The 15,313-nt window shown below is 35.7% G+C and overlaps 1 protein-coding gene across 1 annotated transcript; it reads right to left on the reverse strand.

Moving 5' to 3' along the window:
* Positions 1-11,360: 11,360 nt before the first annotated feature.
* LOC137716963 (UDP-glucuronate:xylan alpha-glucuronosyltransferase 2-like) lies at positions 11,361-14,128 on the reverse strand. The gene is made up of 3 exons (XM_068456297.1): positions 13,973-14,128; positions 12,677-13,328; positions 11,361-12,292 (listed from the first exon to the last, which is right to left on the reverse strand). The coding sequence occupies exons 1-3, from the start codon at positions 14,126-14,128 to the stop codon at positions 11,361-11,363; spliced, it is 1,740 nt and encodes a 579-aa protein (XP_068312398.1).
* Between the last annotated feature and the right edge of the window lie 1,185 nt (positions 14,129-15,313).

Below are 15,313 nucleotides of genomic sequence, written 5' to 3' on the forward strand. Positions count from 1 at the left end.
AGAAAATGGAAAATAGAGAGGGAAAAGAATAAAACATATTGTTCATCACGTGGGTGTTATAGCAAAGCTTCGGTGGTGAAATCAAAAAAGAAAATGATGTCTTCCTACAATTAGGAAAGTCCTAGCAAAATCATACTTAAAATAATGAGGCTATTGACCCTACAAAGAAACAAGACAAAAACCTCTGAATTACTAACTCTATGTCTTTTGTCCAAGAAATAAAAAGGATGGCAGGAAGCATCACATGGATAAAAGCAACGGCGAAAAGAGAAAGGGAACAGATGCCAATGTTTTCTTTTCTCTGAAGTCCTACTCCAATTTTGAGTGCGTTGTGCAAAGAAAGAAGCTACAGTGGAAAAATAAAAGCACTCCTCCGTGGGCTTTATGAATATGGCCTCCATTAAAATTAAAATTATTCATGGAGTCTGAGATGCATGGCACCAAGCAAAGTCAAATAGCAAAGTGTTAGTGGGTTCATCACAAATATACCCATTAATTTTACTTGACGCTCAAATGGAACAATGCCGTTTCAAATGGCATAAAGCCAATTTAATGGCATGAAGCCACATCAAGTTTCAAAGGGCACCAAGCTGTATCAAATCCCAAATGGCATGAAGCCATGTCAAAATTTAAATGGCATGAAGCCCTATCAAATCCCAAATAGCACGAAGCCAAAACAAGTCTCAAATGGCATTAAGCCATGTAATGCTCCAATGACTTAAAGTTCTTGCCTGCATGAGCTAAAATTGCATAAGGCATCAAATGCTCCAATGGCTTAAAGTCCTCGCCCGCACGAGCTAAAACTACACAGGCATTAAATGCTCCAATAGTTCAAAGTCCTTGCCCGCACGAGCTAAAATTGCTCTAATGGTTCAAAGTCTTTGCCCGCAGGAGCTAAAACTGCACAAGGCATTAAATGCTCCAATGGCTTAAAGTCCTCGCCCGCACGACCTAAAACTGCACAAGGCATTCCTCGCCCGCACGACCTAAAATTGCACAAGGCATCAAATGCTCCAATGGCTTAAAGTCCTCGCCTGCACGAGCTAAAACTGCACAAGGCATCAAATGCTCCAATGGTTCAAAGTCCTCGCCTGCACGAGCTAAAATTGCACAAGGCATTAAATGCTCTAATGGCTTAAAGTCTTCGCCCGCATGAGCTAAAACTGCACAAGGCATCAAATGCTCCTTGCTTGCATGAGCTAAAACTGCACAAGGCATCAAATCCCAACAAATACAAAAAGAACTACAAGTGACTTGATCCCCCAACAAGGGTACGTAGGCAATCTAGGGCTTGACCTAGGTGCAGTCACAAAATCAAACACCCAAATCCCCAAGTTACAATTTATTCATATTGGAATCAAATGGTATTCCTTTCCCAAAAAAAGGTTGTAATTAATAGACGCTTAGCCTAGAATGGGTCGAACTCAAATTAATAAAACCCTCTTCGAAAAAATGAACGAGGGTGAAATTGTGTCGAGTGAATTATTTGTTTACATATTGTGCACAATTTTTTATCAACAGTGGTACTAATACATGTTGAACGGAACTGGTTTTAGGCTTTCAGCTTCCCATTAATTTGGAAGCACGTAGATGTGTGTCACGAGAGATTTTAGATCGGATACAACGTGTATATCTTGATTACACAGAAAAATCACGCATGAGAGAGAGAGAGAGAGAGAGAGAGAGTAATAAGACAGAAAATACCCATAATTTCTACTTACTCCGCAAGATACTGTTCATCTTTGATCATATATATGGATTTTAATTAACACTTAAGTCACAAGTTACTTGATCATCCTATTTGATTAAAGCTTCACCAGAAATTTCCTATAGTTATACAAATTTCATATGTGATTGTTCTTTAATTGGTGCACCTAAATATATATGCTCAACCAATCTTTCACCATCGTATCCTTTTCCTATCACCCGATCGATCATCGATCCTTGCCTAATGGTACAACCAATCAAATTACTGAGTTTTTTTTTCTCCTATTGTTGATATTAAATCTTAATTAAAGACAGTGACCAGCTATCAAATTATTTAATTGTGTGTCACAGTTTGTTAACACAGTAACATTGGCAATCGAAATATCGTTTACTTGCTGCTGGGGAAAAAAAAGTATGACTGAATAATGAAATGAACTTAGCTAGTTAGTTTCTTCCATAATAACCAAAATGCATGTATGTTCAAATATCTTATCCAACTTCAACTCCGCAAAAAAACTTATTTCTCTATACTTGGCCATGCAAGAGAGATGTATACCTTAGTCGGCATTCATATATACTTGGAAAATTAATTTATTATTATATGTTGGTTTTTCTTTACTAAAGATTATGATTCCTACCACGTTTGATATCAGGGTTTGTTTTACCCGTTTGATATTAAGGTTTGTTTTGGTTTCCTCTATCAATAGGGTGTTTTGTAACTCGTAAAATAATAAGTCTGACAAGATGTAGTTTCTATGAGTTAGCTTTTTTTAGTGTTTCTTTGTTTAAGATTAATAAAATATTATTCTTAGTATTACGTTCAGTTTGTTCATCGTATGCTCTAATGATACATACATACATACATACATACATACATATATATATATATATATAGATATTATGTTTTTAAGCCATATTCTGTTTTGAGAGATCCATCAAATGATACATTTATTTGAGACATCCGGTCAATTTAGCAGCACTAGTACAAAACACTTTGCGCGACGCAGGTCTTTCGTTGCGCAAAGTCAAAAAAACGTCACGCAAAACTTTGCACAACGGACCTTTGTTGCGCGCTAACCGTCGTGGCAAGGTAGTGACAGAAAGGTTTGCGCGACGAAGAAGAAACCTACATCGCGCAAAGGGGCTTTGCGTGACGCATGTCCTGAGTCGCGCAAAGTGACTTTGCACGACGCAACCTACTACGTCGCACAAAATGGATTAGATCACTTTTTGGTTTTGGTCAAAAATATTTTTTTTTTAATTTTTAATAATATTGTAATTAAATTCTAAACAGTGATTAATTAACCAAAGAAAAGTATTTTATTATAAAATATATGAAAATGTACATACAAGATGTCCGAACAAAAAAAAAAAATTACAAGTAGTCTTCTAGGTGAAGTGGCTCGAAGGTCGAAGGTGGAGCAAGATCAGATACTGGTAGCGAGATTTGGATGCCGATCATCTGTATGGCTCGTACAAGGTCTCTCACGTGCCCAACATAGGCTCCTCGCCCTGGGCCCTCATCTGCTGGCCCTAGATCAGAAGCTGATCCTTTAGGGTTGTCACTTCCTCCTTTAACGCATCGACCTCTGCGGTGTTCGACCTGGAGCAGTAGATGCTGATAATGCGGGAAGCTCATTGGTCACACTCCGACGACGAGTGATCACCTGCGACATATATCCACTTTTTGAACCATAAAATTATAACATTAGAAACTAATCATTTCTTGCATTTGAAACTAATCAATTAGCAGCCAAAGTAAGAAGTAGGTTACCAACATTCTTAATTTCAAAATAAGAGGAACTACCTATCCATTTTCATGGCCAACAAAAAAAAGTGCATCAAGTGAAACAAAAAAGAATGGGTAGTCTGACACTATCTTATAAACAGTAAGCTCCATTTTATTTAAAAAACCTATAGGGCGTGTTCGCTTGGGTTGGTTCTAGTTCAAGCCCTCATTTTAACAAGGTCAAAATAAGGAGACTAGGTGAGGCACTAGTCCCACTTAGTGAGATTGAAAAATAGCACCCTATTTGATACAACTTAGACTCACTCATAATAGCTCAATTCGGCAAACTAATGCGGTGTAGCAAACATAGCCATAAAGTCCAAGCGAAGCAAATAGCCGGAAATCCTACCCCTCCATTTTTCTGATGTTACAAAATAAGGAACACAAAGAATGCAGTAATTGGATCAAGAAAAGTTCTAGAATCTCTCACGTTCATCGGGCATAACCATGTTGTACACACACACACACACACACACACACACATATAATATATATATATATATATATATATATATATATATAGCCCAGTATGTATGCTTTATGAAGGCAATTTAAGGTCCCATCTAGGTCAATTCAATTAGGCAAATATGGAGTGTTCGTGTTCCAAACAAATTTGGGCATTCCAAATTGCAGTGGCAAACATTTTGCAATCCATCATCCAACCAACTAATGTTCCAATTATTTGCATATACATACATATACACACACACACACACATATATATGCTTGGAATATGTATTTAATTATTGCAGAGAAGCAAAACGGAGAAACGAGAAAATTAAAGGGAAAAGGAAAAAGGGAGAAGAGAAAGAGAATTGAGCAATCCTTCTTCTTCCCCTGAAAAATTAACAAAGGTTTTAGAATGGTGTTGATAATGATTTCTACAGCTTGCAACTAGTGAATGATTGTGGCTGAATGTATAGAGAGAGTGTTCTCTTAAAAACAATTCTAAGAAATCAACTTCCACATCTTTCGATCAGTGCGAGCATATAGGAAATGGAAAAGACATAATTTGTTTATACAGAGTTAACATCGGGAGGGCCACATTGTCGGCCTAACACTCCTCCGAATATTTGTGTAAAATGTGTAAGTTCAGGACATGCAGAGCATCAAGAAAGCATTCAACTCAACATCATTTGAAAGACAAACTTATCAGTAAGAAATTTAACAAAAGAATAGAAAACAAAACGCGAAAGCATAAATCTTTTCTCACTAAAGAGAAAGCAAAAGGTTTAAAGCATGCCACATAAAATGCTGAAAGAATACCTTTTCAACTTTTATAATATTTGCTTAATGGAATATAGGATTTCAAGTTCAACCACCAAGTTCTTGATGAGAAATACGTAACAAAAAGAAAATGTGCAAAGGTCTAATTAAACCAATGTCATAATAATGAAACGAAAAGTTTCACATGCCGAAACTGAAACACACACAACATTGCTACAACTTAGAAATTAAAATGCCAATTATCCAAAACTAGTCAATTCTACCTCACATGGCATTGGACAATAACACAATTTTTTCCGACTAATGACAAGTCCGCTTCTAAATGTAATTGGTTTTCTCAAATCATCTTAAACACAGAATACTGAATGTACAATTACAGGGATTGTCGTACCTATGGATTCCTGCAAATGGGTAAGAATGACTTACAGCAGGACGAGCTCTTTCAAAGACCAAATGAGGTGAATGCAGCTGCCCTGGAGCTTTAGGCCCCCTCTGTTGAAATAAAAATCAATAAGTTTTTAATACATAACGAAACCCAAATGCTCAATGGCTATTCAATCACAGGTGTTTATGCATAACTCAGGCACATTCATGCATCAATAATATATCACAGCACTATATTCTTCTCTGACGTGTCATAAATTAAGCATGTGCCACAAGAATGTGATCGCATTAAGACATATACACATGGAAAAAAACATAAAACACTAAGTGAAACACATAGTAATGAATTTATATGTTTAATTTACAAGGGTTGTCCTTACCCATGGACTCTTGCAGAAGGGAAAGGTTGACTCGCAACAGGACGAACTCTTCCAAAGCCTAAAAGAAGAGAATACAGCTGCCATGGAGCTTCAGGCCCCCTATGTTCAAATAAACCAATAAGTTTTTACCAAAGCCAAATGCTCAATGACCATTCAATCACAGGTTTTTATGCGGGACTTAGTATACTCATACATCAATGATATATCATAGCACCATATTTTTCTATGACATATACATTAAACATACACCAAATAATTTTGTGATCGCATTGGAACTAATAACAAAGACAGAAATCATATAACACCAATTGAAACACTTTTAAGGAATTTAAAAGTTTACAGTTCTTGGTGTTGTCATTACCTTCGACAAAACATTTACAAAACCGGTTTATTTCTTAAGAAAAATAAAGGTACGGTAGCGAAGCTTGGCAAGTCAGATTAACAATGCACATCGGATTCCCCCACCACCACCCCCACCCCCCCCCGGGGGGGAAGCCAGTGCTTAATTTCATGGTGAAGTTTGACATAAGTGCATCAAAGTCACTACTAAGTCATAGATTATCCTAGTAAAATACATGAGCTTAACGCTTAATTGAGCAGAACGAGTAGTACTTAACGTAAGATAAATCAATTTTCTTCCAATAGTAATTCATTTTGGAAATCGAATTTGGCTTCCTAAATTTTGTCATCAACCAAACAGAAAGAGCTGGAAAAAGTAAATCTGTGAAATTCTCGCCAATGGAGCTCAAACTGTCCTAATTTTCCGCAATACTAACTTCCCGAAACTTGAAATTTGATTCTAGACAAACCCCTCGATTCCTAAACCCCAGCTTGACTAGAAAGACACCAATTTTAGCACTAAATTCTCCAAAAAAAAAAAAAACATAAAAATCAGCAATGGCAGCAGAAAGAGCTAAACAAATTAAAAACAAAACCCCCAAAAGAATTAAAGATTGGGAAAACAAGACTCACCATTGGAGCCGCAGCTGGAAATGTGGAGGCTTGGAGAAGTGAGAGACGTACTCAAATGAGCTATTATAAAAAACGCTAATAAGAAACGTACTCAAATGGAATGCAAACATGCAAAACTGGAGATGCGAGTTTGTATTTGCCAGAGAACTTGCACAGATTGTTCAAGATTGTGAAGAGGAGAGCTTGCGAACAAGAGGGAGAGAGATGTCTATGGGAAAAAGAGAATGAGAGATGAGCGAGAGGGAAGAGAGAGGTCTATACGGGAAAGAGGGAAGAGAGAGGTCTATTATACGGGAAAGAGGGAAAGAGGAGAGAGGTCCAAACTTAGAAAAATTGAAAAAAACCGCCTATTTTTCACTATTGGACCGCCAAATTTATCATAACTTGCGCGATGTAGGTATACAATTTGTCGTCGCGCAAAGTGGTTTTGCGCGACGACCACGTTAAAATCTACTTAGTAAATATATATACCATTGAACTTGATGGGATACGAAACTAGTTTCAATGATCTAACCGTCAAACTTGTTTGTATATGCTTCAAGATCATCTACACCAAAAATCGTAAAAAACAAACATTTAGAGATCAAGTAACGGGACAACACTTTTCGACGGTTATAAACAAAAAAGCACGATTTAACGGTAGTTTTAACTCCGATTTTGATGATTTTTTAAAGCTACACTCCTTGACCCTATATGAATACAATGAACTAATTCGATCTTCAATTTAAAGCATTTACACTAGTGGATACCACAAAATCTTATGTTATACTTGATGAAAGTATAAATAAACTCCAAGTGTTAGTGAATGTATCGTTAATGGGATATGCATTCTATGAAACTAGTTTCAATGATCCAACCATCAAACTTGTTTGTATATGCTTTGAGATTGCGTACGTCAAAAATTGCAAAAAACAAACATTCAAAGATCAAGTAACGGAACAAAACTTTTTGAAGGTTATAAACGAAAAAACACGATTTAACGGTAGTGCATGAACACCACAAGAAAAGCAAAAGGGAAAAAAAAAAAACGCTTTGCGCAACAAAATAAATAAATTGAAATCTACTTACTAAATATATATACCATTGAACTTGATAGGAAACGCATTGTACGAAATTAGTTTCAACGATTAAACCGCCAAACTTGTTTGTATATGCTTCGAGATTACATACGCCAAAAAAAACAAAAAAAAAAAAAAATTCAGAAATCAAGTAATAGGACAAAACTTTTCGATGGTTATAAATGAAAAAACACGATTTAATGGTAGTTTTAACTCCGATTTTGATGATTTTTTTAAAGCTACACTCATTCACCCTATATGAATACAATAAACTAATTCGATCTTCAATTTAAAATATTTACACTAGTGGATACCACAAAATCTTATGTTATACTTGATAAAAGTATAAATAAACTTTAAGTGATAGTGAATGTATTGTTTTGATAGGAAATGCATTGTACGAAACTAGTTTCAACGATCCAACCGTCAAACGTATTTGTATATACTTCGAGATCGCGTACACCAAAAATTGGAAAAAAACAAACATTCAGAGATCAAGTAACATGACAAAACTTTTCGACGGTTTTAAACGAAAAAACACGATTTAACGGTAGTTTTAACTCTGATTTTGATGATTTTTTAGAGCTACACTCCTTGACCCTATATGAATACAATGAACTAATTCGATCTTCAATTTAAAATATTTACACTAGTGGATACCACAAAATCTTATGTTATACTTGATGAAAACATAAATAAACTCTTAGTGAATGTATCGTTTTCATGGGAAACACATTGTACAAAACTAGTTTCAATGATCCAACCATCAAACTTGTTTGTATATACTTCGAGATCACATACGCCAAAAATCGAAAAAAACAAACATTCATAAATCAAGTAATAGGACAAAACTTTTCAATGGTTATAAACGAAAAAGCACGATTTAACGGTAGTTTTAACTCCGATTTTGATGATTTTTTACAACTACACTCCTTCACCCTATATGAATACAAAGAACTAATTTGTTCTTCGATTTAAAATATTTACACTAGTGGATACTACAAAATCTTATGTTATACTTGATGAAAATATAAATAAACTTTAAGTGTTAGTGAATGTATCGTTTTGATGGGAAACGCATTGTACAAAACTAGTTTCAACGATCCAACCGTCAAACTTGTTTGTATATTCTTCGAGATCACATACGCCAAAAATCGAAAAAAACAAACATTCAGAGATCAAGTAATGAGACAAAACTTTTCAACGGTTATAAACGAAAAAGCACGATTTAACGGTAGTTTTAACTCCGATTTTAATGATTTTTTAGAGCTACACTCTTTAACCCTATAATAATACAATGAACTAATTTGATCGTCAATTTAAAACATTTACACAAGTAGATACCACAAAAGAAAAAGGCAATGCAAGAACCCCAAAAGAAAAGCAAAAGGACAAAAAAAAAAAAAAAAAAAAAGTTTTCTTTTGCCCTTTTGCTTATGAGTACAAATTAAATAAATTAAAATCTACTTACTAAACATATATACCATTGAACTTGATGTGAAACGCATTGTACGAAATTAGTTTCAACGATCAAACTGTTAAACTTGTTTGTATATACTTCGAGATCACATATGCCAAAAATCGCAAAAAAAAAAAACATTCAGAGATCAAATAATGGGACAAAACTTTTTGACGGTTATAAATGAAAAATCCCGATTTAACGGTTACTTTAACTCCGATTTTGATGATTTTTTAAAGCTACACTCCTTGACCCTATATGAATACAACGAAATAATTCGATCGTCAATTTAAAATATTTACACAAGTGGATACCAAAATTTCCATTATCGAAACTTCATCCGTGAACCGCAAACTACAACACATAACTATGCATTCCCAAACTGTCCAAAAAATGGGACAATTCAAGAATTAATTGGACCGTAGTCATGCTTTCGCATCCATACACGAAATCCAACTAATTCTCAAACGGAAAACTAAGCTTTTCTTGAAAAAAGTGTACGAAGTTAAGTAGTATTAACTTCGTAAAACAAAAAACAATTTTGTACTTGATGTACAAAAATATGCGCATACAAATAAATTAAATCACAATAATTAGTGAAACTAAATAAGATAGATACAAACTATTAATCCTTCTAAACCAAATGGGACGATTCCATATTGACATCACCCAAAATTTCTATGTTCCACAGTTTTAACTTATTGTTTACCCATTCCACTCCGGCCTGAAAATTATTGTTTAAGGACCTATATGATGAGACCACGTATTCTAAATCGTAAAGGGTGGAGACTACACCTAAAATGATTACTAACCATGTAATAGAACAGTGGTTTGACAAAGCTATAAACTGGCTTCTTCTCTAAATCTCCAACATTCTAGTTTCCTCCTCCCAATTTGGTGAGAAATGAAATCTATCCATTTTTTGAGCACACATCAATCTATCCCTAAATTAGATTAAGTTAACTGAGCAGTTTGCAGTTTCTTAGCTTTTATTTCCCTAAACCTATCAAAATCCTTCATACTCCTAGTCATTCATTCTACTCATTCAATTGTTCAAAACCAAAACTCAACTTGTTAAAAATAAGCTAGCATTGACAAAGACAATTAAAGAAAAACATAAATACACAAAAATAAAAAAATCCAAACATAAATGTAATTAATAAATAGCTAATTAATTAATCAAATAAATACAATACCTGAAGGTGAAGATGGTGAGGGTTGAGAGAGATAGAGAGTCTGAAAGAGAGAGGTTGAGTGTGAAGAAAAAGGCCCATATGTGTGGTTATTTTAGAAAAAAAAGTCGTTGACTTTGCGCGATGCAGGTTCAACTACATCGTGCAAAGCTGTTTTGCGCGACGTAGGTATGCCTTCGTCGCGCAAAGTTGGGAAAAAAAGAGGTAAGCATTCTTGGTTTGACACCAAAATCTTGCGCAACACAATCAACGTCGCACAAAGTAGCTTTGCGCAACGAAGGAATGCGTCATGCAAAGCTGTTCTGCGCAACGTAGCGCAAAGCTACTTTGCACGACATTTTGTGTTTAGCGTCACACAAACATACTTTACGCCACGAAATTTGCTGCGTCGCGCAAACATGTTTTTGTACTAGTACAATCTGTTTTGAGGATCATAATTGTCTTTTTTCCAAGCACTTTTTTCATAGTTTGTCATTGGAAAAAAAAATGGATGTGTAGTAATTTAGCAAATCATTTAGACATCTTATTAGCGTTTAAAAAACAAAGCAAATAAAAATGACTACCTTTAATCAAATGGTTAAAAGTTATGACATTATGGTGATTTTAGAACAAATTTGAGAGAAGAATCTTTTTAACATATTCGATGTTATTTACACCAAAGAAGTGAGATAGTAGGTTAAACTTCATAATAGATTATTGATAATAATTTAAGAGAAGACTTAACAACTGACAGCTCGAATCATTTAACTGCATTACAAGCTTGCAAGCAAAGGCTCAACTAGCTTGTGGTTTGTATTGTGTCTTGTTTTTATGTAAAACTAACCCACATTCTGCGTAATTCTTAACCCTACCCCATATTTTGCTGTCTTGTTTTAGTCCAAATAAGCTTAATTGGTCGAATAACACTTCAACCGAAGTTTCTTCAATTAATCACCTATCTCGGGCCTCTGATAGGCATCTCATTAATGATGTTCAGGAGATTTTGCATCAGTTTACTTGGGCTACAACTTCTTTCATCCCAGGAGTTGCAACCAGCTTCAACAATGCAAAGCATATCTTGCCAAGCCATGAGCAATTTTAAAACATAAGGCATTGTGACTTGAGTTCTTATAAGAGTATATTTCTTTCTAAAGTAAAGAACTTAATATGAACCCAAAGTAAAGAAGAAGAAAAAAAAACAGACAAATTCTTCTATGCCACCAAATGGTGCTGCCTAGGATCTGTGATATTGATCTTCCAATGCTCATCAGGAAACCCTAATTTTCTAGCCTCACTTCGTGTCGAGTCCAAATAATCCTTCCTCTGCTTCGTCAGCCCACAAAACCTCTGCAAACCCTCGTCCACGGTGTCATGAACCCTCCACCACCGCTCGTGCGCCACGTCACTCGCGAAGACATGGCGCTCTTTGGTGTCCCAGTTACAATCATAATCCCTATAACATAGCCATGGCTTCCACCCTAAGTAATGTATCGCAAATATCTTCGGTGGGTCAGCACCAAACTGCTTATCCTGAATGGTCGTATTGTTTGTCCTATTCGCCGAAAAATACGTCATAGCATTCACCTTATTCAACACTCGGTGCCACCATACGAAGACTTCGTTGAGGTAGCCCTGGTCGCCGCCATTGTTTGAGACTATGTCGTCTCGGTGGTCCATTAAAAACTTGAACGTGCAGTTGGAAGGCTCGATTACCATGATGCCGGAGTTGAAGAGGTAAACAGAGTTGCCGATGGCAGACATTTGTGGAAAGTGGAACAGGAGATCGAGGTTTCGGAGAACGATGATGTCGGCGTCGATGAAGATGATTTTGTCGTATTCGATGAGCTGCCATAAGCGGAATTTGCTGTAGTTGTATTCGTTGTAGGTGCCGTTTTTGGCTTTAGGGTTTCTGATTCGTTCGATAACGTGGAGCTTCCACCCGGCGTTTGAGAGAGCGTCACGCTTAGGGGCGGAGATGGAGTTGTCCAAGAGAAGGACAAGGTCACGTTTGGTACCAGTTTGGAGTAGACTCTTGGCTAGGGTTATGGTGCCGCAAACATACGAGTCGGAGGAGTGGAGGACTGTGACGTAGGCTTCTCGCTTGGGTTTGTTTGTTGTGCTTTGGATTTTAGCCAGATCATACACTGTAACAGTTAATAAATTTTCATCAAGTTCAGAGATTATTGTAGAATACAATTATTTGTGTCACATTCTAGTACAATGGTGTATTATCTTTTTATTTTATTTTAAACCTGATGAAATAAATAGATTCGTAATTATATACAACTAGATATGACGTATTTTCTCATTTAATACAAACTCTTCAATTTAGATGAAAAATGAATAAAGAATGTTTTTATACATAATAACTACGTATTGATTTTATACAGTAACGTGTCTTTTTATTTTGTGAATATATGTGATATGTAAATCATATGCACAATTGCACACCGCCGATAATAAATAAAAATGATTTTGATGGGAGAAGATGATAAGGGAAACAATATGATCATAATTTGGAAGCATACCTTGTTGTCCCCAGAACGGCAAAGCCAAATTGCAAGTGCCAACAGGCAATGATACCTTTTGCCGCAACCTAGCCATATCTGGCTCAAATAACCACCAATTCCCTTCCTGTCTCACCAAATCTTCGCACCTAAATATCTCCAACATAGGCCTACACTTGCTCCAAAACAACACTTTAGTTGTCTTCCTATTCCCATCCCTCTTTCCTCTCCTCACAGCCAGATTAGCCACTATAAGATGAACTTGGAGCCTAAACACCTCCCTCCTCCACCCTTCTTCCGGATACCTGCATGGCAACTTAGCAACCACCATGTCCATCTTCTCATATATTTGAATATTCGGCATTGGTATCTTTGGGCAAGTTGGGACGTCACTCTCTGCCTCTTCGTCGATCCAATTAGGAAACAAATCATCCCATTTGATATTATCTGGAATGTGGTTAAAATGGATTGGTATGGTCTTTCCAAACTTATCCCACTCACGCAAATCATACTCATCCATATTTACCACAGCAAATTTCATCGTCCCCTTCCCCATAGTTCCATTCAAAAAGCTTGGTACCTCTATCTTGCTCATACTGCCTTTAGGCCTTGGTATGTTGCCTTTGGTCTCCTCCAATACTGGCTTCATCATGATCTTAACTCCATTATCTACCTGCTTACACAAAAACGAATGTTAATAACTAGTGTTGGAGAATAAAGCCTCACATTAAAAATATAATAAAATAATATACAATTTATAAGTAGGAAGTTCACTAATTAAGTATATTGTGACCAAGTTCACATATAAAGACTTGGTACTATGGTTAAGGATTGAGTTGGAAAGTTCTTGATGGGAATATTTGTAAATATCAGGATTGATGTAGGTATTTTAATATGACATGGGCATTGAGTTATAAAATATGTACTTGAATTAGGTTCATAAAGTCATCCAAGTTAGAACCTAAGGGTATGTTTGGGTGAGTGACTTCCAACTTATAAGACATTTAGGCCAGATGATGAAGAAATGGTTCACAAAAAATTAGATAAAAGGATTGGAAAAGCACCACATAGCATTACAAAAGGCATGTGAGAGCGATTTGCAAATGACTAGTCCCTCACCCAAACATTTGAAAATCCCTCCCGCACGCTTTTTGTAATACTCATTTGGTGCATTTCAAATCCCTCCTATCTAACTTTTTGTGATCTATTTCTTCATCATTTTGTGTAAATACCTTAGAATTTGAAAGTCCCTCACCCAAACATATATACCTAAAAGAAAAGGTTCTTGCTTAACTCCTCAAAAGAAGGGCACATTACTTTGTAATGGCACTCTCGCTCTGAGCACCTCAAAAGAGAAGATGCGTTCTCATAGTAGATGGAGGAAGATGGCTGGAGAAGAAGGGTAACGTAAACAATGAAAAAGAAAGCAATAACAACCAAGTTGATTCGGATCACCAAAGCATTTTTCATCATGTTTTGAAGACCACGTCCAACTTCAATCATTTTAATTTTGGAGCTCTGAGATTTAATAAACACTAGCTAGTTAATGATGGGAGATTAGAAAGTATAAATTTGGTGAGAGGAATTTAGCTGCAGTGGTTAGAGAACTAAAGACAGCGAAAGAACGCCATTTAACAAGCTCCAACTGCCTTTTCCTAGTACTTTGGGACTTTCCTTTCCCTCGCAGACAACAGCAAACAAGGTCGGAGAAGAGAAAGCTTTGCTTCTTCTGTATAGGTGTCAATGATCGTAATCCTTATGGTTATGGACAATTACATATTTTAGATTTCCAGAAAAATACCCTTGGATTGTCTCCACTCTCTCATTGCACAAATCATCTTGAGGTTTTTTATGAACTACTCTCTCTCTTTTTTAGGTGTAACTGTCTTTAAATCAATTTATTGATGAAATGGAATCACCTCTAAATGTAGGATCATGACTCAAAATCTAACAACGTGACATGACAAAAGTATATGTGATAAGATACCATACGTAATTCCATTGTGTTATATATATAACCATTGAGGATGCCATGTCACAAGCACTTGAAGATATCTTTCCATTAATTTCACTTTTTGTTAACAAAAAACAGTGGATTGTATTTTTCATGATAAATGGCAATATTGGTACTTAATTTAAAATGAATACATAGGCGTGGCGGATCTAAAAAACTTGTTTGGAGGGTTGCATGTAAAAGTTCACAAACAATTCTTAGACATATATTAATTTAAAAAAAAAAAAACCATAGTTCCTTCATTCGTAATTTATCGAACAAATAACAATACAAGTTACATTTGTCAATGATGCGTTTTCGTACTTTGAAAACGTTGAATTATAGCTTTATTATCAATGGAAGAAAAAACATTGCTCTCAGTATAAAACAACATGATATCACTTAACCATTGATCTCCCAATCGGTTATGCAATGGACTTTTTAAAATATTCATAGTAGAAAAAGACTCTCTCCACTGAAGTAGTAGCAGACAATAGAATTAAAGCCAATGTAATTAGCAATACACATGATTATATACTCTATTCCTCCACGACTCCACCACTTTTTTGCAAGACTGCCATTTCCTTTGAATGAGAAAATTCAGTTCTTGAACGCATATCGCCTAAGTTAATAATTTTTAAAAGAATAATAAGAATGACCGCTCC

The sequence above is a fragment of the Pyrus communis genome, chromosome 15, assembly GCF_963583255.1.
Source record: "Pyrus communis chromosome 15, drPyrComm1.1, whole genome shotgun sequence".
NCBI lineage: Eukaryota > Viridiplantae > Streptophyta > Magnoliopsida > Rosales > Rosaceae > Pyrus > Pyrus communis.

Coding starts and splice junctions, on each gene's coding strand:
- LOC137716963 (XM_068456297.1), bottom strand. CDS start 14,128: ATGATGAAAAATGCTTTGGTGATCCGAATCAACTTGGTTGTTATTGCT. Junction 13,329..13,972: donor AGCGAGAGTGCCATTACAAA/GTAATGTGCCCT, acceptor TTGTGTAAGCAG/GTAGATAATGGAGTTAAGAT. Junction 12,293..12,676: donor GCCGTTCTGGGGACAACAAG/GTATGCTTCCAA, acceptor TAACTGTTACAG/TGTATGATCTGGCTAAAATC.